General features: G+C 50.2%; 1 protein-coding gene across 3 annotated transcripts in view; it reads left to right on the plus strand.

Annotated features, from left to right (window-relative positions):
- Positions 1 to 23,793, plus strand: part of zdhhc15b (zinc finger DHHC-type palmitoyltransferase 15b) — a 57,241-nt gene that overhangs the window by 24,062 nt on the left and 9,386 nt on the right. For all 3 annotated transcript variants that reach the window (XM_067997186.1, XM_067997185.1, XM_067997184.1), the window contains 5 exons: positions 17,446 to 17,540; positions 18,847 to 18,967; positions 20,739 to 20,808; positions 22,370 to 22,402; positions 23,583 to 23,703. In XM_067997186.1, the coding sequence (XP_067853287.1) occupies positions 17,446 to 17,540; positions 18,847 to 18,967; positions 20,739 to 20,808; positions 22,370 to 22,402; positions 23,583 to 23,703 (440 nt within the window). The remainder of the gene's footprint in view (positions 1 to 17,445; positions 17,541 to 18,846; positions 18,968 to 20,738; positions 20,809 to 22,369; positions 22,403 to 23,582; positions 23,704 to 23,793) is intronic.

A 23,793-nucleotide genomic window follows, 5' to 3' on the forward strand; every position in this document is an offset into this window, starting at 1 on the left:
AGAACGCGGGGGGGAGCTGGAGGGGGAGAGAGAGAGAGAGAACGCGGGGGGAGCTGGAGGGGGAGAGAGAGAGAGAGAGAGAGAGAGAGAGAACGCGGGGGGAGCTGGAGGGGGAGAGAGAGAGAGAGAACGCGGGGGGAGCTGGAGGGGGAGAGAGAGAGAGAGAACGCAGGGGGAGCTGGAGGGGGAGAGAGAGAGAGAGAACGCGGGGGGAGCTGGAGGGGGAGAGAGCTAGAGAACGCAGGGGGAGCTGGAGGGGGAGAGAGAGAGAGAGAACGCGGGGGGAGCTGGAGGGGGAGAGAGCTAGAGAACGCGGGGGGAGCTGGAGGGGGAGAGAGCTAGAGAACGCGGGGGGAGCTGGAGGGGGAGAGAGCTAGAGAACGCGGGGGGAGCTGGAGGGGGAGAGAGCTAGAGAACGCGGGGGGAGCTGGAGGGGGAGAGAGCTAGAGAACGCGGGGGGAGCTGGAGGGGGAGAGAGAGAGAGAACGCGGGGGGAGCTGGAGGGGGAGAGAGAGAACACTGGGGGAGCTGGAGGGGGAGAGAGAGAGAACGCGGGGGGAGCTGGAGGGGGAGAGAGAGAACGCAGGGGGAGCTGGAGGGGGAGAGAGAGAACGCGGGGGGAGCTGGAGGGGGAGAGAGAGAACGCGGGGGGAGCTGGAGGGGGAGAGAGAGAGAAAACGCGGGGAGCTGTGGGGGGGGCGGGGAGAGAGAGAGAGAATGCGGGGAGCTGAAAGGGGAGAGAGAGAACGCGGGGAGCTGGAAGGGGGGGGTAGAGAGAGAGAGAGAGAACACGGAGGTGGAAGGGGAGAGAGAGAACACGGGGAGGTGGAAGGGGAGAGAGAGAACACGGGGAGGTGGAAGGGGAGAGAGAGAACACGGGGAGGTGGAAGGGGAGAGAGAGAACACGGGGAGGTGGAAGGGGAGAGAGAGAACGCGGGGAGGTGGAAGGGGAGAGAGAGAACGCGGGGAGGTGGAAGGGGAGAGAGAGAACGCGGGGAGGTGGAAGGGGAGAGAGAGAACGCGGGGAGGTGGAAGGGGAGAGAGAGAACGCGGGGAGGTGGAAGGGGAGAGAGAGAACGCGGGGAGGTGGAAGGGGAGAGAGAGAACGCGGGGAGGTGGAAGGGGAGAGAGAGAACGCGGGGAGGTGGAAGGGGAGAGAGAGAACGCGGGGAGGTGGAAGGGGAGAGAGAGAACGCGGGGAGGTGGAAGGGGAGAGAGAGAACGCGGGGAGGTGGAAGGGGAGAGAGAGAACGCGGGGAGGTGGAAGGGGAGAGAGAGAACGCGGGGAGGTGGAAGGGGAGAGAGAGAACGCGGGGAGGTGGAAGGGGAGAGAGAGAACGCGGGGAGGTGGAAGGGGAGAGAGAGAACGCGGGGAGCTGGAAGGGGAGAGAGAGAGAACGCGGGGAGCTGGAAGGGGAGAGAAAGAGAACGCGAGGAGCTGGAAGGGGAGAGAGAGAACGCGGGGAGCTGGAAGGGGAGAGAGAGGGAGGGAACGTGGTGAGCTGGAGGTGGGGGGGGTGGGGGAGAGAGAGAGAGCGAGAGGGAACGCGGGGAGCTGGAGGTGGGGGGGGGGTGGAGAGAGAGAGGGAAAGCGGGGAGCTGGAGGGGGGAGAGAGAGAGAGGGAAAGCGGGGAGCTGGAGGGGGGAGAGAGAGAGAGGGAAAGCGGGGAGCTGGAGGGGGGAGAGAGAGAGAGAGAGGGAACGCAGGGAGCTGGAGGGGGGAGAGAGAGAGAGAGAGAGAGAGGGAACACGGGGAGCTGGAGGGGAAGAGAGGGAGAGAGAGCACGCGGGGAGCTGAAAGGGGAGAGAGAGAACGCGGGGAGCTGGAAGGGGAGCGAGAGAACGCGGGGAGCTGGAAGGGGAGCGAGAGAACGCGGGGAGCTGGAAGGGGAGCGAGAGAACGCGGGGAGCTGGAAGGGGAGCGAGAGAACGCGGGGAGCTGGAAGGGGAGCGAGAGAACGCGGGGAGCTGGAAGGGGAGCGAGAGAACGCGGGGAGCTGGAAGGGGAGCGAGAGAACGCGGGGAGCTGGAAGGGGAGCGAGAGAACGCGGGGAGCTGGAAGGGGAGCGAGAGAACGCGGGGAGCTGGAAGGGGAGCGAGAGAACGCGGGGAGCTGGAAGGGGAGCGAGAGAACGCGGGGAGCTGGAAGGGGAGCGAGAGAACGCGGGGAGCTGGAAGGGGAGCGAGAGAACGCGGGGAGCTGGAAGGGGAGCGAGAGAACGCGGGGAGCTGGAAGGGGAGCGAGAGAACGCGGGGAGCTGGAAGGGGAGCGAGAGAACGCGGGGAGCTGGAAGGGGAGCGAGAGAACGCGGGGAGCTGGAAGGGGAGCGAGAGAACGCGGGGAGCTGGAAGGGGAGCGAGAGAACGCGGGGAGCTGGAAGGGGAGCGAGAGAACGCGGGGAGCTGGAAGGGGAGCGAGAGAACGCGGGGAGCTGGAAGGGGAGCGAGAGAACGCGGGGAGCTGGAAGGGGAGCGAGAGAACGCGGGGAGCTGGAAGGGGAGCGAGAGAACGCGGGGAGCTGGAAGGGGAGCGAGAGAACGCGGGGAGCTGGAAGGGGAGCGAGAGAACGCGGGGAGCTGGAAGGGGAGCGAGAGAACGCGGGGAGCTGGAAGGGGAGCGAGAGAACGCGGGGAGCTGGAAGGGGAGCGAGAGAACGCGGGGAGCTGGAAGGGGAGCGAGAGAACGCGGGGAGCTGGAAGGGGAGCGAGAGAACGCGGGGAGCTGGAAGGGGAGCGAGAGAACGCGGGGAGCTGGAAGGGGAGCGAGGGAGAGAGAACGCGGGGAGCTGGAAGGGGAGAGAGAGAGAGAGAACGCGGGGAGCTGGAAGGGGAGAGAGAGAGAGAGAACGCGGGGAGCTGGAAGGGGAGAGAGAGAGAGAACGCGGGGAGCTGGAAGGGGAGAGAGAGAGAACGCGGGGAGCTGGAAGGGGGGAGAGAGAGGGAGGGAACGCGGGGAGCTGGAAGGGGGAAGAGAGAGGGAACGCGGGGAGCTGGAGGGGGGAAGAGCGAGAGGGAACGCGGGGAGCTGGAGGGGAAGAGAGAGAATGCGGGGAGCTGGAAGGGGAGAGAGAGAGAGAGAACGCGGGGGGCTGGAGGGGGAGAGAGAGAGAACGCGGGGAGCTGGAAGGGGAGAGAGAGAGAACGCGGGGAGCTGGAAGGGGGGAGAGAGAGGGAGGGAACGCGGGGAGCTGGAAGGGGGGAGAGAGAGGGAGGGAACGCGGGGAGCTGGAAGGGGGAAGAGAGAGGGAACGCGGGGAGCCGGAGGGGGGAAGAGCGAGAGGGAACGCGGGGAGCTGGAGGGGAAGAGAGGGAGAGAGAGCACGCGGGGAGCTGAAAGGGGAGAGAGAGAACGCGGGGAGCTGGAAGGGGAGCGAGAGAACGCGGGGAGCTGGAAGGGGAGCGAGAGAACGCGGGGAGCTGGAAGGGGAGCGAGAGAACGCGGGGAGCTGGAAGGGGAGCGAGAGAACGCGGGGAGCTGGAAGGGGAGCGAGAGAACGCGGGGAGCTGGAAGGGGAGCGAGAGAACGCGGGGAGCTGGAAGGGGAGCGAGAGAACGCGGGGAGCTGGAAGGGGAGCGAGAGAACGCGGGGAGCTGGAAGGGGAGCGAGAGAACGCGGGGAGCTGGAAGGGGAGCGAGAGAACGCGGGGAGCTGGAAGGGGAGCGAGAGAACGCGGGGAGCTGGAAGGGGAGCGAGAGAACGCGGGGAGCTGGAAGGGGAGCGAGAGAACGCGGGGAGCTGGAAGGGGAGCGAGAGAACGCGGGGAGCTGGAAGGGGAGCGAGAGAACGCGGGGAGCTGGAAGGGGAGCGAGAGAACGCGGGGAGCTGGAAGGGGAGCGAGAGAACGCGGGGAGCTGGAAGGGGAGCGAGAGAACGCGGGGAGCTGGAAGGGGAGCGAGAGAACGCGGGGAGCTGGAAGGGGAGCGAGAGAACGCGGGGAGCTGGAAGGGGAGCGAGAGAACGCGGGGAGCTGGAAGGGGAGCGAGAGAACGCGGGGAGCTGGAAGGGGAGCGAGAGAACGCGGGGAGCTGGAAGGGGAGCGAGAGAACGCGGGGAGCTGGAAGGGGAGCGAGAGAACGCGGGGAGCTGGAAGGGGAGCGAGAGAACGCGGGGAGCTGGAAGGGGAGCGAGAGAACGCGGGGAGCTGGAAGGGGAGCGAGAGAACGCGGGGAGCTGGAAGGGGAGCGAGAGAACGCGGGGAGCTGGAAGGGGAGCGAGAGAACGCGGGGAGCTGGAAGGGGAGCGAGAGAACGCGGGGAGCTGGAAGGGGAGCGAGAGAACGCGGGGAGCTGGAAGGGGAGCGAGAGAACGCGGGGAGCTGGAAGGGGAGCGAGAGAACGCGGGGAGCTGGAAGGGGAGCGAGAGAACGCGGGGAGCTGGAAGGGGAGCGAGAGAACGCGGGGAGCTGGAAGGGGAGCGAGGGAGAGAGAACGCGGGGAGCTGGAAGGGGAGAGAGAGAGAGAGAACGCGGGGAGCTGGAAGGGGAGAGAGAGAGAGAGAACGCGGGGAGCTGGAAGGGGAGAGAGAGAGAACGCGGGGAGCTGGAAGGGGGGAGAGAGAGGGAGGGAACGCGGGGAGCTGGAAGGGGGAAGAGAGAGGGAACGCGGGGAGCTGGAGGGGGGAAGAGAGAGAGGGAACGCGGGGAGCTGGAGGGGGGAAGAGCGAGAGAGAACGCGGGGAGCTGGAGGGGGGAAGAGCGAGAGAGAGAACGCGGGGGGCTGGAGGGGGAGAGAGAGAGAACGCGGGGAGCTGGAAGGGGAGAGAGAGAGAACGCGGGGAGCTGGAAGGGGGGAGAGAGAGGGAGGGAACGCGGGGAGCTGGAAGGGGGAAGAGAGAGGGAACGCGGGGAGCCGGAGGGGGGAAGAGCGAGAGGGAACGCGGGGAGCTGGAGGGGGAGAGAGAGAGAGAACGCGGGGGGCTGGAGGGGGAGAGAGAGAGAGAGAACGCGGGGGGCTGGAGGGGGAGAGAGAGAGAGAGAACGCGGGGAGCTGGAAGGGGAGCGAGAGAACGCGGGGAGCTGGAAGGGGAGCGAGGGAGAGAGAACGCGGGGAGCTGGAAGGGGAGAGAGAGAGAGAGAACGCGGGGAGCTGGAAGGGGAGAGAGAGAGAGAGAACGCGGGGAGCTGGAAGGGGAGAGAGAGAGAACGCGGGGAGCTGGAAGGGGGGAGAGAGAGGGAGGGAACGCGGGGAGCTGGAAGGGGGAAGAGAGAGGGAACGCGGGGAGCTGGAGGGGGGAAGAGAGAGAGGGAACGCGGGGAGCTGGAGGGGGGAAGAGCGAGAGAGAGAACGCGGGGGGCTGGAGGGGGAGAGAGAGAGAACGCGGGGAGCTGGAAGGGGAGAGAGAGAGAACGCGGGGAGCTGGAAGGGGGGAGAGAGAGGGAGGGAACGCGGGGAGCTGGAAGGGGGAAGAGAGAGGGAACGCGGGGAGCCGGAGGGGGGAAGAGCGAGAGGGAACGCGGGGAGCTGGAGGGGGAGAGAGAGAGAGAACGCGGGGGGCTGGAGGGGGAGAGAGAGAGAGAGAACGCGGGGGGCTGGAGGGGGAGAGAGAGAGAGAGAACGCGGGGGGCTGGAGGGGGAGAGAGAGAGAACGCGGGGGCTGGAGGGGGAGAGAGAGAACGCGGTGGGCTGGAGGGGGAGAGAGAGAGAGAGAGAGAACGCGGGGGGCTGGAGGGGGAGAGAGAGAGAGAACGCGGGGGGCTGGAGGGGGAGAGAGAGAGAGAACGCGGGGGGCTGGAGGGGGAGAGAGAGAACGCGGGGGGCTGGAGGGGGAGAGAGAGGGAGGGAACGCGGGGAGCTGGAAGGGGGAAGAGAGAGGGAACGCGGGGAGCTGGAGGGGGGAAGAGAGAGAGGGAACGCGGGGAGCCGGAGGGGGGAAGAGCGAGAGGGAACGCGGGGAGCTGGAGGGGAAGAGAGAGAATGCGGGGAGCTGGAAGGGGAGAGAGAGAGAGAGAGAACGCGGGGGGCTGGAGGGGGAGAGAGAGAGAGAGAACGCGGGGGGCTGGAGGGGGAGAGAGAGAGAACGCGGGGGCTGGAGGGGGAGAGAGAGAACGCGGTGGGCTGGAGGGGGAGGGGGAGAGAGAGAGAGAACGCGGGGGGCTGGAGGGGGAGAGAGAGAGAGAACGCGGGGGGCTGGAGGGGGAGAGAGAGAGAGAACGCGGGGGGCTGGAGGGGGAGAGAGAGAGAGAACGCAGGGGGCTGGAGGGGGAGAGAGAGAGAGAACGCGGGGGGCTGGAGGGGGAGAGAGAGAAAGAGAGAACGCGGGGGGCTGGAGGGGGAGAGAGAGAGAGAACGTGGGGGGCTGGAGGGGGAGAGAGAGAACGCGGGGGGCTGGAGGGGGAGAGAGAGAACGCGGGGGGCTGGAGGGGGAGAGAGAGAACGCGGGGGGCTGGAGGGGGAGAGAGAGAAAGAGAGAACGCGGGGGGCTGGAGGGGGAGAGAGAGAACGCGGGGGGCTGGAGGGGGAGAGAGAGAACGCGGGGGGCTGGAGGGGGAGAGAGAGAAAGAGAGAACGCGGGGGGTTGGAGGGGGAGAGAGAGAGAGAAAGAGAGAACGTGGGGGGTTGGAGGGGGAGAGAGAGAGAGAACGCGGGGCGCAGGAGAGGGAGGGAGGGAGAGAGAGAGAACGCGGGGCGCTGGAGGGGGAGAGAGAGAGAACGCGGGGCGCTGGAGGGGGAGAGGGAGGGAGGGAGGGGGAGAGAGAGAGAGAGAACGAGGGGGGCTGGAAGTGGAGGGGGAGAGGGAGCGAGAGAGAGAACGCGCGGGGCGGGAGGGGGAGAGGGAGGGAGGGAGAGAGAGAGAGAGAGAGAACGCGGGGGCGGGAGCGGGAGGGGGAGAGGGAGAGAGAGAACGCGGGGGCGGGAGGGGGAGAGGGAGAGAGAGAACGCGGGGGCGGAAGGGGGAGTGGGAGAGAGAGAACGCGGGGGGCTGGAGAGGGAGGGAGAGAGAGAGAGAACGCGGGGGGCTGGAGAGGGAGGGAGAGAGAACGCTGGGGGCTGAGGGGGAGAGGGGGGAGAGAGAGAACGCAGGGGGGCTGGAGGGGGAGAAAGAGAGAGAGAGACAACACGCAGGGTGCTGGAGGGGGAGAGGGAGAACGCGGGGGGCTGGAGGGGAGGCGAGAGAGTTTGCACGGTGGGATGGAAGAGAAGGAGAGAGAGAGAGATCGCGTGGTGGGTTGGGGAGAGGAGATGGGGGAGAGAGGGAGGGGAGGGGAAGGGAAGGGAGAGAGAGAGAGAGAGAGAGAGAGAGAGAAAGAGAAAGAGAGAGAGATCGCCGGGGTGGAGGCGGAGGCGAGTGAGATGGGTGGGAGGGAGGAGAGATCACCGCGGGCAGGGCGGGGGAGTGATCGCCGGGGACAAGGGTGGGGGGGGGGAGAGATCGCCCGGGTGGTGGGGTGGGCAGGGAGAGGAGGAGGAGGAGGAGAGATCGATTGATCGGGGTTGGGGGAGGAGAGCAGAGAGATCGCGCGGAGTCGGGGTGGGGGTTTGGAGGAGAGAGAGAGAGATCACACAGGCTGTGGGGTGGAGGTGGAGGAAGAGGAGGGGAGAGAGAGATTGCCGGGGGAGGAGAGAAAGCGAGATCGCTGGGGGTGGGGGGCAGGAAGAGAGATCGCAGAGAGGGAAGCAGGTCGTGGCAGGTTTGCTTGGGGGTCTGGGGGAAAGCATTCCTGCTCCTCCTGGTCCACAAGCAGTGCTGGAAAAGCACTTACCTGCTGGATCCGGCAGTTCTCGCCTCCTTTTGGCTGCCGTTTTTCCCGAGCCTTGGGAAACCTGGCCTGCAACTGTTAAATCCAAATGGCTGCTAAAATCTGAGGCATGCAGCCTCGTTAACCTATTCGAATTACTGACCTGCCTCTCGAGAGCAGGTTACTCGCCCGTTTCCCCCCCACCGCCCCAACCTTCCTTGCCGGTTAAACTGGAAGTGGGTACGTTCACGGCGGGTTGGGGTCGGGTTTTGAAGAATTTAACCCCCGCCCCTCTCACCTACCCTAGCTGGCGAATTTAAATTCAATTAATTAATTAAATTCAATTAATTAAATAAAAATCTGGAATTAAAATACTAGTATCAGTGATGATGGCCATGAAACTACCGGATTGTCGTAAAAACCCATCTGGTTCACTAATGTCCTTTAGGGAAGGAAACCTGCCGCCCTTACCCGGTCTGGCCTATATGTGACTCCAGACCCACAGCAATGTGGTTGATTCTTAATTGCCCTCTGAAATGGCCTAGCAAGCCACTCAGTTGTAAAATCTCGCTACGAAAAGTCATCATAAGAATAAAACCGGACGGACCACCCGGCATCGGACCACTAGGCACCGGACACGACAACGGCGAAACACCAAGCCCGGTCGACCCTTCAAGGTCCTCCTTACTAACATCTGGGGACTTGTGCCAAAATTGGGAGAGCTGTCCCACAGACTAGTCAAGCAACAGCCTGACATAGCCATACTCACAGAATCATATCTTTCAGCCAACGTCCCAGACTCTTCCATCACCATGCCTGGGTATGTCCTGTCCCACCGGCAGGACAGACCGACCAGAGGTGGCGGCACAGTGATATACAGTCAGGAGGGAGTGGCCCTGGGAGTCCTCAACATTGACTCTGGACCCCATGAAATCTCATGGCATCAGGTCAAACATGGGCAAGGAAACCTGCTGATTACCACCTACCGTCCTCCCTCAGCTGATGAATCAGTCCTCCTCCATGTTGAGCACCACTTGGAGGAAGCACTGAGGGTAGCAAGGGCACAAAATGTTCTCTGGGTGGGAGACTTCAATGTCCATCACCAAGAGTGGCTCGGTAGCACCACTACTGACCGAGCTGGCCGAGTCCTGAAGGACATAGCTGCTAGACTGGGCCTGCGGCAGGTGGTGAGCGAACCAACACGAGGGAAAAACTTACTTGACCTTGTCCTCACCAATCTCCCTGTCGCAAATGCATCTGTCCATAACAGTATTGGTAGGAGTGACCACCGCACAGTCCTCGTGGAGATGAAGTCCCGTCTTCGCACTGAGGACACCATCCAACGTGTTGTGTGGCACTACCACCGTGCTAAATGGGATAGACTCAGAACGGATCTAGCAGCTCAAAATTGGGCATCCATGAGGCCCTGTGGGCCATCAGCAGCAGCAGAATTGTATTCCAGCACAATCTGTAACCTCATGGCCCGGCATATTCCTCACTCTACCATTACCAACAAGCCAGGGGATCAACCCTGGTTCAATGAGGAGTGTAGAAGAGCATGCCAGGAGCAGGAGCAGCACCAGGCGTACCTAAAAATGAGGTACCAACCTGGTGAAGCTACAACTCAGGACTACATGCATGCTAAACAGCAGAAGCAACATGCTATAGACAGAGCTAAGCGATTCCACAACCAACGGATCAGATCAAAGCTCTGCAGTCCTGCCACATCCAGTCGTGAATGGTGGTGGACAATTAAACAACTAACGGGAGGAGGAGGCTCTGCAAACATCCCCATTCTCAATGATGGCAGAGTCCAGCACGTGAGTGCAAAAGACAAGGCTGAAGCGTTTGCAACCATCTTCAGCCAGAAGTGCCGAGTGGATGATCCATCTCAGCCTCCTCCCGATATCCCCACCATCACGGAAGCCAGTCTTCGGCCAATTCGATTCACTCCACGTGGTATCAAGAAACGGCTGAGTGCACTGGATACAGCAAAGGCTATGGGCCCCGACAACATCCCAGCTGTAGTGCTGAAGACTTGTGCTCCAGAACTAGCTGCGCCTCTAGCCAAGCTGTTCCAGTACAGCTACAACACTGGCATCTACCCGACAATGTGGAAAATTGCCCAGGTATGTCCTGTCCACAAAAAGCAGGACAAATCCAATCCGGCCAATTACCGCCCCATCAGTCTCCTCTCAATCATCAGCAAAGTGATGGAAGGTGTCGTCGACAGTGCTATCAAGCGGCACTTACTCACCAATAACCTGCTCACCGATGCTCAGTTTGGGTTCCGCCAGGACCACTCGGCTCCAGACCTCATTACAGCCTTGGTCCAAACATGGACAAAAGAGCTGAATTCCAGAGGTGAGGTGAGAGTGACTGCCCTTGACATCAAGGCAGCATTTGACCGAGTGTGGCACCAAGGAGCCCTAGTAAAATTGAAGTCAATGGGAATCAGGGGGAAAATTCTCCAGTGGCTGGAGTCATACCTAGCACAAAGGAAGATGGTAGTGGTTGTTGGAGGCCAATCATCTCAGCCCCAGGGCATTGCTGCGGGAGTTCCTCAGGGCAGTGTCCTAGGTCCAACCATCTTCAGCTGCTTCATCAATGACCTTCCCTCCATCATAAGGTCAGAAATGGGGATGTTCGCTGATGACTGCACAGTGTTCAGTTCCATTCGCAACCCCTCAGATAATGAAGCAGTCCGAGCCCGCATGCAGCAAGACCTGGACAACATCCAGGCTTGGGCTCATAAGTGGCAAGTAACATTCGCGCCAGATAAGTGCCAGGCAATGACCATCTCCAACAAGAGAGAGTCTAACCACCTCCCCTTGACATTCAACGGCATTACCATCGCCGAATCCCCTACCATCAACATCCTGGGGGTCACCATTGACCAGAAACTGAACTGGACCAGCCAAATAAATACTGTGGCTACGAGAGCAGGTCAGAGGCTGGGTGTTCTGTGGCGAGTGACTCACCTCCTGACTCCCCAAAGCCTTGCCACCATCTACAAGGCACAAGTCAGGAGTGTGATGGAATACTCTCCACTTGCCTGGATGAGTGCAGCTCCAACAACACTCAAGAAGCTCGACACCATCCAAGATAAAGCAGCCCGCTTGATTGGCACCCCATCCACCACCTTAAACATTCACTCCCTTCACCACCGGCGCACTGTGGCTGCAGTGTGTACCATCCACAGGATGCACTGCAGCAACTCGCCAAGGCTTCTTCGACAGCACCTCCCAAACCCGCGACCTCTACCACCTAGAAGGACAAGAGCAGCAGGCACATGGGAACAACACCACCTGCACGTTCCCCTCCAAGTCACACACCATCCCGACTTGGAAATATATCGCCGTTCCTTCATCGTCGCTGGGTCAAAATCCTGGAACTCCCTTCCTAACAGCACTGTGGGAGAACCGTCACCACACGGACTGCAGCGGTTCAAGAAGGCGGCTCACCACCACCTTCTCAAGGGCAATTAGGGATGGGCAATAAATGCTGGCTTCGCCAGCGACGCCCACATCCCGTGAACGAATTTAAAAAAAATTAAAAAAAATTCCCCTCTATTTGTATGACTCCAGAAGGGAGAAAGAGCAGGACCTTTGATGAGGGAAGGGACAGGAAGTGGGGATTGGAACTCAGAACCCCATTCTGTTGGAAGTGTTCTGTGGCTGCAGTGTCCAATATGGTGGTACAATTCTATACCCTATTGGTTAAGTTCTATCTAGTTTCTGAAATCTGATTTTGTCTAATAGAAAGTGAGTGGTCATTTTGGCTGTAGAATGTGATTGATTGAATGAGAAAATTCAGAAAAAAAGGAAAGACCAATTAGAAAGCTGAAAAGCAGATATTTAATTGGAAAGATGAAAATTACAGACGCAAAAAAATTATTATAAAGAAGATAGTTAACTGGCACACAGTGCCAGTCATTGACGAGCCTAGTGTGAACACATCTGCACAGCAAATAATATGAAGCTTGAATAATGGGACAGAGGCTAATCTCTGCAATTATCTTCTGGTCTTTGAAAACACTATTTTGAGTGGAGAAGGAAATCTGACTGCAACCGGTTTAAAAATGCTGGAGAATCTTCCAGATGGACGTACAGATTGATTCTACTAGTATTTTTAAAATGGCCGAGCTGAAGGGCAAACAAAAGAGAATGTGTCTGTGTAAATACAGTGTGGGCTCTGTCAAGCCTGCTGGCACGCTGCCACACAGTTGCTGCTGACCTCTGCCCAATGCTGCAACTGGTACCCTGGTTGCGACTGATGGCAGCATGAAATCCACAGAAGAAGCTAGTAGATACTGAACGTCCTTGTAACCAGTAACATCTGGCATCTTTGTTTTATTTCACAAGAAAAGGGGTCATAAACTTCTCATTAAAGACAAATTGTGCAAGTTATCTCTGTTACGGTGTGTAAGAAATTGGACATGAAGAAAGAGAAAGTATGATTCAAGATGGAAAAAATCTGTGGTAAATTTAGTTTTTTTTTAATTAAACCACATTGCAGAAATAAACTACTGGGAACTGCAGTAATTTGAAAGGAAAGGTACCTCAGTTGGCAAGGTTATACTGAAACAAAGCTACGTAAGAGCATAAAGGCCAGTTGTTCTGGGTGCAACAACAAGCTTTCACTGAGCAAAGTGCCCAGAAACTAGAGCTCTTCACCAAGTATGTTGTCCTTTTGATCTTAACAGATGAGCTTTCAGAGCTGAATATCCATGCATGTCTGTCCAGTTTCTTATATAGAAGCTGAAAAACTGAATGTGTCATTTTCCAATAAAGAATAAGACATTTAATTGGAGGAATGGCCAGAAACATCTTCATCTTAAACACTGAATTCATTAAAAACTTGTGTTTTTGACAGGTGGTTCCCAAACTGATTTTAGCAAGGTTAAAACCTGTGCTAAATAAGTGATGAGCTAGTAATCCAGTAACAATCAGGTGATACCTGATGTGTGATACCATATGCCCAGATCAGATGCCATGAACTATGTTATCCGTTTCCCAGTGTCACACTGTATAAGCTCACAGCTCTCGCACTCGGTTTGAAACCCATGACCCTTCATTTCCCTTTCACCAGTATGCTGCTGCTCTACTACACACCCATTGCTTTATAAACCTTTCATATTCATCACTCTCTTCTACCTTTCCGTTGAGTCAGTGCACCTGCAATGAAACAAATAGTTTAATAAGTAGTGGCAACCAGCAGATCTCCTGCGACATTGTTGACAGTGAATGGGAGGATGTGTTGTGTTACAGGAAGCTAAGTGCGACACTTGGACTAATTGCACACAATATGCCAGAATTTAATATATTTATGTAGATAATAACAAGCAGCCCAATTCCATCCAAGTCTCGAATACTGCTCCCATATCTGTGGAGGCTGTTCTAACATCCTGCACAGAACTTCAGAAAAAGCTTGCCTTCTGATAGGCAATTGCTCTTTCAGCTTCAACCACATTCTTCCCTTTCTTGCCTTTCTATTTTATCAGTAGCATTATGGTCAATGCTGCTCTGAATTTTCTTCTCTTGTTCCTTCCAAGGCTGCAACTATGTCATCCTACATGCTTTTCTCCTCCCTGCATCTTCTGTTTTGAAATCAAATCTCATCTCTCTCTACTCTAGCATTCTTTCCCAAAACCTCGAAACTGGAACTCCTTAATTCCCTCGGCTTTTTTTCCCTTCCTACATTCTTAAAGCTTTTAAATCTCAAGTCTGGCCTCACCCAGTCACTGTTACTTGACTTACTTTGTCTTTTCTCCTATTCCTTTCGGCCGTGGTGTGCTGCACTGTGGGCTTTGGCCCTTCGATTTCTCAAATAAAATAAAGTCAATGAGTTGAAGCATTACTTTAATCTTTGGGGCATTCTATCTTTTATTCTCTTTTGGTGATTTTTGCTGCTCATTGAGGTGAGAGATGAGACGGTTAACAAATGCATCATTTTCTCATTCTAAGGAAACTAATTTTGAATCAGGGATGGGGACTCACCATAATTCATGTAAGCAAATTAACAGTAATGAAGAAAATAATGGCACTGAAGAGTGACAAAACCCCAGGACCAGATGGTTTCCATCCCAGTGTTTTAAAGGAAGTAGGTGAGAAGATTGCAGAAGCCCTAGCTCTAATCTTCCGAAGTTCTCTCAATTCAGGAACCGTTCCTTTAGATTGGAAAATTCATGTAAATAGCATGTCACTCGGCTATTTAAGAAAGGTGAGAGAGGGAAACCAGGGAATTATAGACCAGTCAGCCTAGCATCTGTTAGGAAATTACTAGAGTCTATAATTAAGGATAGAGTGATTGAACACCTTGAAAATTTTAGCTGATCAGTGAGAGCCAGGATGGATTTGTAAAGGGTAGGTCAAGACCGACGAACCTGATTGAATTTTTTGAAGAGGTGGCTAAAGTAGTGGACAGGGGAATGTCTATGGATGTTGTTTATATGGACTTCCAGAAGACATTCAATAAAGTCCTTCATAAGAGACTGTTAGCTAAAGTTGAAGCCCATGGAATTGAGGGCAAATTATTGACCTGGTTAGGAAATTGTCTGCTGCTGCTCAGCCAGAGAGTAGGGACAATGGGCAGGTACACAAATTGGCAGGATGTGACTAGTGGTGTCCCACAGGGATCTGTGATGGGGCCTCAACTATTCACTGTATTTATTAATGACTTAGATGATGGGATAGAGAGCCACATATCCAAGTTTGCCGATGACATAAAGATAGACAGTATTGTAAGTAGTGTAGATGGAAGCATAAAATTACAGAGAGAAATTAATAGATTAAGTGAATGGGCAAAACTGTGGCAAATGGATTTAATTGTAGGCAAGTGTGAGGTCATCCACTTTGGACCTAAAAAGGGTAGATCAGAGTACTTTCTAAATGGTGAAAAGCTCGAAACAGTGGAGGTCCAAAGAGACCAAGGTCCAAAAGTACATGGATCATTAAAATGTCATGGACAGGTACAGAAAATAATCATAAAGGCTAATGGAATGCTTGCCTTTGTATCTAGCGGATTAGAATACAAGGGGGTAGAAGTTATGCTACAGCTATACAAAGCCCTGGTTAAACCACACCTGGAGTACTGTGTTCAATTCTGGCACCACACCTTAGGAAGGATGTATTGGCCTTGGAGGGAGTGCAGCGTAGATTTACTAGAATGATACCTGGTCTCCAAGGGTTAAATTATGAGAAGAGCTTACACAAACTAGGGTTGTATTCCCTGGAATTTAGAAGATTAAGAGTTGATTTGATCGAAGTTTTCAAGATATTAAGGGGAATTGATAGGTTAGATAGAGTGAAACTATTCCCGCTGGTTGGGGACTAGGTTTAGGGGACATGGCCTAAAAATTAAAGACTTTCAGGAGTGAAGTTAGGAAACACTTTTACAAACAAAGGGTAGTAGAAGTTTGGAATTCTCTTTTTCAAACGGCAGTTGATACTAGCTCAATTGTTAATTTTAAATCTGAGTGTTAGATTTTTGTTAACCAAAGGTATTAAGGGATATGGGTATATGGAGTTAAGTCACAGATCAGCCATGATCTCATTGAATGGCGGCACAGGCTCGAAGGGCTAAATGGCCTACTCCTGCTCCCATGTTCCTAAAAGCATCCAGTGCCGGTGTTGAGCACTTTCAGGTCAGAAATAGCACAGCCAACTAGAAATGAAAATCTCTGCACTAACGTGCCTCAACCTCCAAATGGCCAATGTGCAGTGGACTGAGATTGTGCTAACTCATTCATGTAAGACCCTTGCGGCCAACAGACAGCTTTTCTTCCCATCAATCTGCAGTGCTTTTAAACGCAGATCACCGAGGTGAAAGGGCATTGCTCCACCTGTACTCCTAGTCTTGGGGTTCTGCTGATTTTCAGAAAACTCCTGAGTCTATTTTCACAGTTTATCTTGTGATGTAGATTACAACTGGAAATAAATTATAAAGTTATCTAATGTGTATATACGTTAAACATAATGTAATATGTGATCTGTATATGATTCGAGCTCCGATAGTGTGACACTGTCATGACTGTCCCTGTTCCACTCATTGTCTGCAACATGGAATCTACTCATCTTGCCCAAGCTCTGGCAACTTAGCTACATGTTCCAATGGAGATTTATATTTTCCCCTCTCTTCCAAAATTTTGAACGAGCCTACTATTTGTTAAACGGTTGGTGATAAAATCAGTAATACTCCATTCTGTTGCCAAAGATAATTTGATTTCCTTTAACTGATCCTCTTTAGACTGTTTAAAAGTCAGAAAGTATTTTCTGCCTAGTTGCAATACACTGCAAAATATGTTTTCCCTATCATTTTGTTTCACAACAATCCTAATTGCACCATAAGTGCGAGGTTCCTATTGCAATAGTGCCAAAATAACGACCCATGTGAGGAAAGCAAATCTGTTTGTCACAATTTTATGGTATTGCAACACTTCTGAAAGATTCATTGACAAATGGTTTTAATATCAGGAAACCTGCTTGTACAAAAATGGTTGTGCATTTGCCTTGATAGCAGCTATCACTGCACTTCAAAATAATTCATGTGTCTGCATTGCTTTCGGACGATTCTAACAGACGTAGTAAAACACTATATAAGTGCTTTTCTTTCTAAACTAAAAATATAAAATTGGACTCTCTTACTGTAGTCAGCAAAAGTTCAAACTAAACGCAGGAATATTGCAAAACTTACAGTGCTCATCCTTTAATATCGGATGACTCTCATGTCACATTAGTTTCTTTAGCGTTTATACTATTTTCTGTCATTGAGCTATTTAATCAGTGTTTAAGAAATACTTCACAGTAAGGCTCTCTCCTGGTATTTCTTTGAAGTAGCCTTGGGGCTGTGCAACAGTCAGGTCGCACGTGATATTTTCATATCTGGCCTTGGGTTTGGGGGCTGCTGGGATGAAAATCTCCTCCATTTGCTATTCAGGTTCTAAATTTAAAAGATTTTGGTAGTCTCAACTCATGGCTGGCAACACAAAAACTGCAGTGCTAATTGGTACTAATTTAGCAATTTCAACAGAAAAGCGATGAAAGTAGCTGGTGTCGGAGATGGAAAATTCTTCTGAGTTTGGAACCAAGGGTCGTTGTTGAGGCACAGCAGAGGAAGTTTTTGGTCTAGCTACAAGCAATCTCCATTTGAGGCTGCTGTATTAATGACATTTTCATGGCCAATGCTAAAAAATGGTCAGTTTCTGCTCCCATCTTTACTCAACCTTCCCCTCTACCCATCACCAAGCCATTCCTTGCTTTCAGTAGAGGAACATGGTGTGCTGGGAGAAATTATATACTTAACTCATAAATCAGAAACTCGGCAAAAATGGCAACCTCAGTTGGAGGCACAGCCACCACCTGGTGAGATTTAATGTAATTAATCTTTTAAAAGAAAAACAGGTTTTTGATTTGGAGAGTGAGTTGGCCAAATACTTGAGGATAGGGCCATTATAAGAAGTTATCCTGACGTCTTCCTAATCACTCTCCACTGGATCCATATGATGAGCCACTAGCCTACATTTTCCAATCATACCACAAATGGTTGCCCACTCATTTTAATGGGTTGCCATCAGCATTATTATTGAGAAACCTAAGCCACTATATCTCTGCAGAGCAGAACTGAATGTCTAATCAACCTTCACATACACGAACACATTTGTTGGTAAATTTAGCTACATGTGTTTTTTTAAAATTCAAATGTCATTATTTCTCTGTTTAAAAATAGAACCATCTTTGCTTAATCTGATCAGTTTTTTTTTATATTGCAGCTGCGTATCTTGTGGTATTTCATTTATTTTTTGTGATGTTTGTGTGGACCTATTGCAAAGCTATTTTTACAGAACCATCTCAACCTTCCCGAAAGGTAACTCAATTTGACTGAAATATGCAGTGAATTACGTCTTTTTTTTTAAAAAAGTTCCAACTTTTTGTGTTGCTTAACTTCAACAGGACTTATGTAAAGGTGACTGGATTGAGCAAACTCATTACAAGGTCTTGATGCTCCAATGCGCTCTGCTACAGAGTGGAGGATTGCAAGGTGTCTGCCGCAGCTCCTTCAGTGCAGTTGGATGCTGAGTCCAGCAGTGCTGTTGGAGGAAGCTATAGAGAAGGCCGTTGAAAGGGAGCGTTATTTTGGGCTCCTTTTGTGTACTTTGCCTGAAGCAGCATTGGCAGATGCGCATCTTCCTGTTGGCTGTTTCAATTGGAAGCTTTAAGGCGATGAGGGAGAATTTAAACTAAATTAAACGGTGAGGGAATAAGCAATGAAAAAGCCTCTTCTAAAACAAGGCATGATCTAATGCTGCAAGACACATTTAACTACAAATGCAAGCAGTTGTATAAAACTTACTGAGGTGGTATGTTCATAATATAGTACTGTAGAATTTTACAGGTTATAAGATCTTTGCAGGATAGTATGTAACACCAAGGTTCTTACTGTTTTTTTTGTTCTCTCTTCCCCCTCCCCAACACAAATTTATTTTTTTTCAGTTCTGCTCGGACTTGTGTCTCTGATGCTCAGAGCTGGGCAGGCAGCCTGCTTCCAGAGATTTAGCAGAGCCTGCTTTGGCTGGCTGTTGAGGGTCGTGAGGTAGCAGCCAATGTACCGCTCAGGCAGGACAGCCCCCTGACTTTTGCCTCCTTGCTGAGAAGGAGGGCAGAAACTCTGCTTAGCACCTCACTGCCCAGCCAAGCTCCGATCAGGATATGAATGGAGTGGTTGATTAAATACGTGACCTTTCAACTTTGTAGCACTGCAAGCTAGTGCTCAATATACAGTACTAGAGTGCTTTGGTTTTAAAATATAGCAGTAATTAATGCAAATAGATTCTAGTATACTAAAAACACAGACTGAACGATTGTAGGTTTTTTTGGAGGAAGGTTGAATTCTATTGTCCTATTTCAACTAGTCCTGGTGGTAAACAGCAACAAAGTGCGAGGGTGAATGAGGTTGAGTATTTATAAGGGGGGGGGGGGGGTGGAGGGGAGGAGAGGAGAGGGTTACAGGCCTGAGGCAACCTGAACACTCCTTTCTGAGTTCCTGCCATAGAATACTTTGAAGTCTGCTTTATGCTTCATGCTCCACTGCTTTTAGCCCTTTTTATTATGACACTTTGTGGCATACTCTTGTTAACGTGTGTGATTTTGTTGCATTTTTTATGTGTTTATAGTTCCAATTGTCCGGAACTGATAAAGAACGGTACGAGCGAGAAGAAAGGCCTGAAGTTCAAAAGCAAATTCTCTTGGATGCTGCTAAAAAGTTGCCAGTGTACACCAGGACTGGATCTGGAGGTACCGGGATCCAATAGCAAACTTAGTTTAAAAAAAACAAAAAATTGCAAGTAGCCAAGGTGGTACTGCGCTATAAATGTCACTGTAGGTGTGATATTATGATGGATGACATTTATAACCTATGATAACTATTTTAAATATTAACTTAGAAATCATGGTGATTGCAATAAATCAGTAAGAAAAGTAACTTTTTGCGATCTCGTAAGTAGCAATCCCCAGGCCCAAGCTACTCTAGTGAAGTTATCGTTACCTTAATTAGAAGTGATAACAAAGGGTAAGCATCTTAAAACGAATATCTGGAAAACGATTAATGACATAAGTTCGGACAAGTATTGTCTTGTGACGCATTCGTACTTCAGCGATGGAACTCGGACCAAGTCATTCCCCAGGTAACGTCCTGGTTTGGAGGCCTCATTCACATAGGTACCCCAAAACCTGATTTAAGCTTGTGGGGATTCTTTTAGCAATGATGTTGTGATGTCATGATGCATGCAAACAAAACAGATCTTTTCTTTCATCCTTTAAAATTATTGTTAACTTTATCCTCAGGTGGGACAACTAATTGGGGATTGATTTTTGACACTTTTGTTCCCCTCTTTTTGACAATACAAAACTTTGCCCATTTGGATCCAAACTGCAAAGGACAATGTTTGCCCTGTGGTCTGTGGTCTGAAGCACCAGGTGCTGGGATTAGAGGGTCGGGTCTGCAAACCACTGTGATCTGCCATCAACCCTTGTAACACACCATCTTTATCATCACTGCGAAGTGGGAACCAATTCACAATGAGGCTAAAGATGGTGTGTGATATATTCTGAATCTGCAGAATGAGACATTTAGTTAGATGAAGTGTGAGTACCATCCACCCCAGATCACCCTAAAAACTTTGAAATGTACTTTCTTCTATTATATTTATGAATATTCATGAGACTTACTGAGAAATTAATGTTTCTTGATGAGCTAGGTAGGAACATGATGTTCAGTTCCAGATTGCGGTAGCATCATCAGAAGAGTGAATAGTTATAACAGAGTTGATCATTACTGATAAGTAAATCAGAGCATTTTGAAAGAGAGGGAAAAAAGCCTAACTGTCATTTTTCTCCTCTGGCTTTACTCCCTTCCCAAAGAAAGGATTTATTAAACTTTAAGCAGCGATAGATTGTTGAAGGTGTATTTCAACATTCTCCATGCATTAGACCTGTTGATGTGCAATATGTCTACATTTACAGATTGTTTGGCAATAACTAAATCCTGTTATGTGGCAATGCTTTAAAAAGGAAATGATGTGGAGATGCCGGTGATGGACTGGGGTTGACAATTGTAAACAATTTTACAACACCAAGTTATAGTCCAGCAATTTTATTTTAAATTCACAAGCTTTCGGAGATTTTCTCCTTCCTCAGGCAAATGTTATGTCCTTTATGCAAGGACATAACATACAAAATTTTTCAAAATCAAGAACTTCTTTCCTTTTTAATTGTAAACAATTTTACAACACCAAGTTATAGTCCAGCAATTTTATTTTAAATTCACAAGCTTTCGGAGATTTTCTCCTTCCTCAGGCAAATGTTCCTCAGGCAAAACATTTGCCTGAGGAAGGAGAAAATCTCCGAAAGCTTGTGAATTTAAAATAAAATTGCTGGACTATAACTTGGTGTTGTAAAATTGTTTACAATTAAAAAGGAAAGAAGTTCTTGATTTTGAAAAATTTTGACATCTTGGAATTGCAGGTTTATTTGATGGTACTAATCCTTGCTTTTTTTCCCTCATCAGCCATCCGATACTGTGACCGATGTCAACTAATTAAGCCTGACCGTTGCCATCATTGCTCCATCTGTGATACGTACGTAGCTCAGATCTTTTCATTAAGTATATCTGGAATGAGACTGTTTAAATCAACCATGTCCTTGCATAAAGGACCATACATATGCACTGGGTTCCACATATAACATACCCAGTTGTAACAAATACCCACCTATATGGAACAGTTCAAATGCCTTGATTTGAATGCAGTGCAACTTAATAGTAATACCACTTGCATGCAATAAATGGATTTTCCACTTAGTGTTGTACAGTGGTGTTACCATGTAATTAGGAACATGGTTTCTCTCCCTGTTGGAGAGTTTCTGTCCTGCTGACCCTACCTCCACTCTCTGGTCACTGCTCAACCTGCATCCCCAGAACCTCTGCTTCCCAGATGCTACTGTTCGTATTTGTAAAGTTGCATTTGTTGTTTTGCTCGCTTGTCTGGGTTTTGCAGGTAATACTGGAATGCTTCAGTTGGATGAATGTAATTCTATCTGTGAAACTGACAAAATGCATGTAATATATTGCACCATACTGGAAATTCATCAAGATAGGAGGGAATAGCGTTTCTTTTTTGAGTTCATTAAAAGTGGAGGTGGTGGCGATCTCATTTCAAACACTGCTGAGAACGTTAAGAGATCACAAGAAATACTGTAATGTGTTCAACCCCGCACTAAACAAACGCCCGAATCTAATCGTTTAGTTTGAGAAACTGATGTTCGTTATATGTAGGGTTGTAATAATTATCTGATACAGCGAATGGTTTAATAAACAATGGTTAAAACAGTGTACCAGAAGGATGTTCCTCTTTTCCCCCAAACACATTTTCCTACATGGTTAGGTTCTTATCACTCCTGAACTGTTTAGAGGCACTGAGCAGAGGAAAGCATGTCTCCCAAAAGGAGTAGGGCAAAATGGTGAGTAAATTAACATGTACTGTCTTCACAGCAATTAGCATTTAGTTCAGAGCAATATTGGTAAATGCCTGTGAGTAGATTGCCTATCCGATATCTCAGTCAAAGAATGGTGATACTGAGGTGAGGGTGACAGTGGAATGCTTACAAAGTAAGTAAAATACATAAAAAGAAAAGAAAGCTTGCAACATTTACATATACAATGGGGAAGGGGTGAAAGCTTAAACCATACAAATTTTTGAAATGTGGGAACAATTAATGTTGCTCTCAGTAGATCATATTACCTAGATTGAATCATGAACTGAAATTACTTAGTCCTGTTGGAGCTCAGATAGATTACTGGATTATTCTTCAGCCGTTGAACTTTCCTTAAAAATACTTTAGACCTTTCATTTGATTGAACTTGTGTAATTTTCCCTTCTCCCCCATCGATTTTTGCATATGTAACACCAGTCAAAACAAAACTCAAATTGACATCCTGGTACACGTAGGTCACATAACTGTGCAACAAGAAAATGGATGTCAGCTTTTTGTTAAAACGACCAACGTAAATTTTTTTAAAATACTTTTGAATTCATTTTCACAAAGAATAAATTCTCCTGGAGTACCTGAGGTTTTACCTTTTAAATGTCCTGTATCAATATTTAACACTAACTAGATTTTATTCCTGCCTTTGTTTCTTAGATGTGTGTTGAAAATGGATCATCACTGTCCTTGGTAGGTCCAAATTGATATTTAATGAGCTCCTAGCCCTTATCAGACACACTGGGCACTGTGTGTAACCAAGTCGTAAACCCATTTTTAACAAAGTTTACAGATTTGTTACACAGTGCACAGAGGTTATCTTCTCCCTTGTCCATGTGTTGATGTCTGGATTGCAGGATTATTCTGTCATATTTTAAGACTGCGTAATTGTTTAATTACTTACATTGTAAATCCTGTTCAGATGATCCTTTGGTAATTTGTTAAAGCCATTTTATCTCCTTGGTAATGCATTTTGAAAACTCTTCAAAATTACTATTTAGTTATTGTTCAGTTGTCACTGTGGGTTAGAAGTGTTAGTTTGGAGAATTAAAACATGAATTCAAATATAAAATAAATGTAGTTAATATTCTAAGACGACTTAATTTTAAGGGCCTAAGACATTCTACCTCTTGTCCATCTAATTGCATGTGCTATCACTTAACATCACGCCCAAATAACTGAGTGGGGCATTGATTTCAGACAAGTGGATCTTTGAATGCAGCTTTTTCCTGGTAGTTTACTGTAGATATTTTTAAAATCAAGGTTCCAATCTCCAGTTTATTCAAAGTGAAGGATATTAGTGATTTTGGGAATCTGTTTACATTTACACCTCAGTACAAGAGAGCGGGCAACGTTAAAATTCTGCATGACTGGCTCAGTGCTAGCACACTCTCCTCTGAGTCGGAAGGTTGTAGGTTCAAGTCCCACTCAAGGGACTTGAGTCCATAACCTAGGCTGAGGCTGCAGTGCAGTACTGAGGGAACACTGCACCAACGGAGGTCCGTCTCATGGATGAGCCCTTAAACCGAAGCCCCGCCTGCCGCCTCAGGTGGACGCCAAAAGATCCCATGGCACTATTCAAAGTAGAGCAGGGGAGTTCGCCCCAGTGTCCTGGCCAATATTTATTCCTCAGCCAACATCATTAAAACAGATTATCTGGTCATCATCTCACTGCTGTTTGTGGGACCTTGCTGTGCGCAAATTGGCTGCTGTGTTTCCAACATTACAAAGTGACTACATTTCAAAAGTAATCCAATGGCTGTAAAGCGCTTTAGGACATCCTGAGGTTGTGAAAGGTGCTATATAAATGCAAGTTCTTTCTTTATGATTATGAACAGAAAGACTCTACCCTGACCATTTTCTTTCTCTCTAGGGTGAACAACTGTGTTGGATTTTCAAACTACAAATTTTTTTTGCTGTTTTTGGGATATTCCATGTTATATTGCTTGTTTGTTGCTGCCACTGTTCTGCAATATTTCATCATGTTTTGGACGGTAAGTTCTAATTTGCATCTATTCTCACCCAAAACACAGAACACACACAAATAAGACCTGGGTATTGCCTCTTTTTGATGTTTAGATAGT

The sequence above is a fragment of the Heptranchias perlo genome, chromosome 15 (genome assembly GCF_035084215.1).
Source record: "Heptranchias perlo isolate sHepPer1 chromosome 15, sHepPer1.hap1, whole genome shotgun sequence".
NCBI classification, from domain to species: Eukaryota; Metazoa; Chordata; class Chondrichthyes; order Hexanchiformes; family Hexanchidae; genus Heptranchias; species Heptranchias perlo.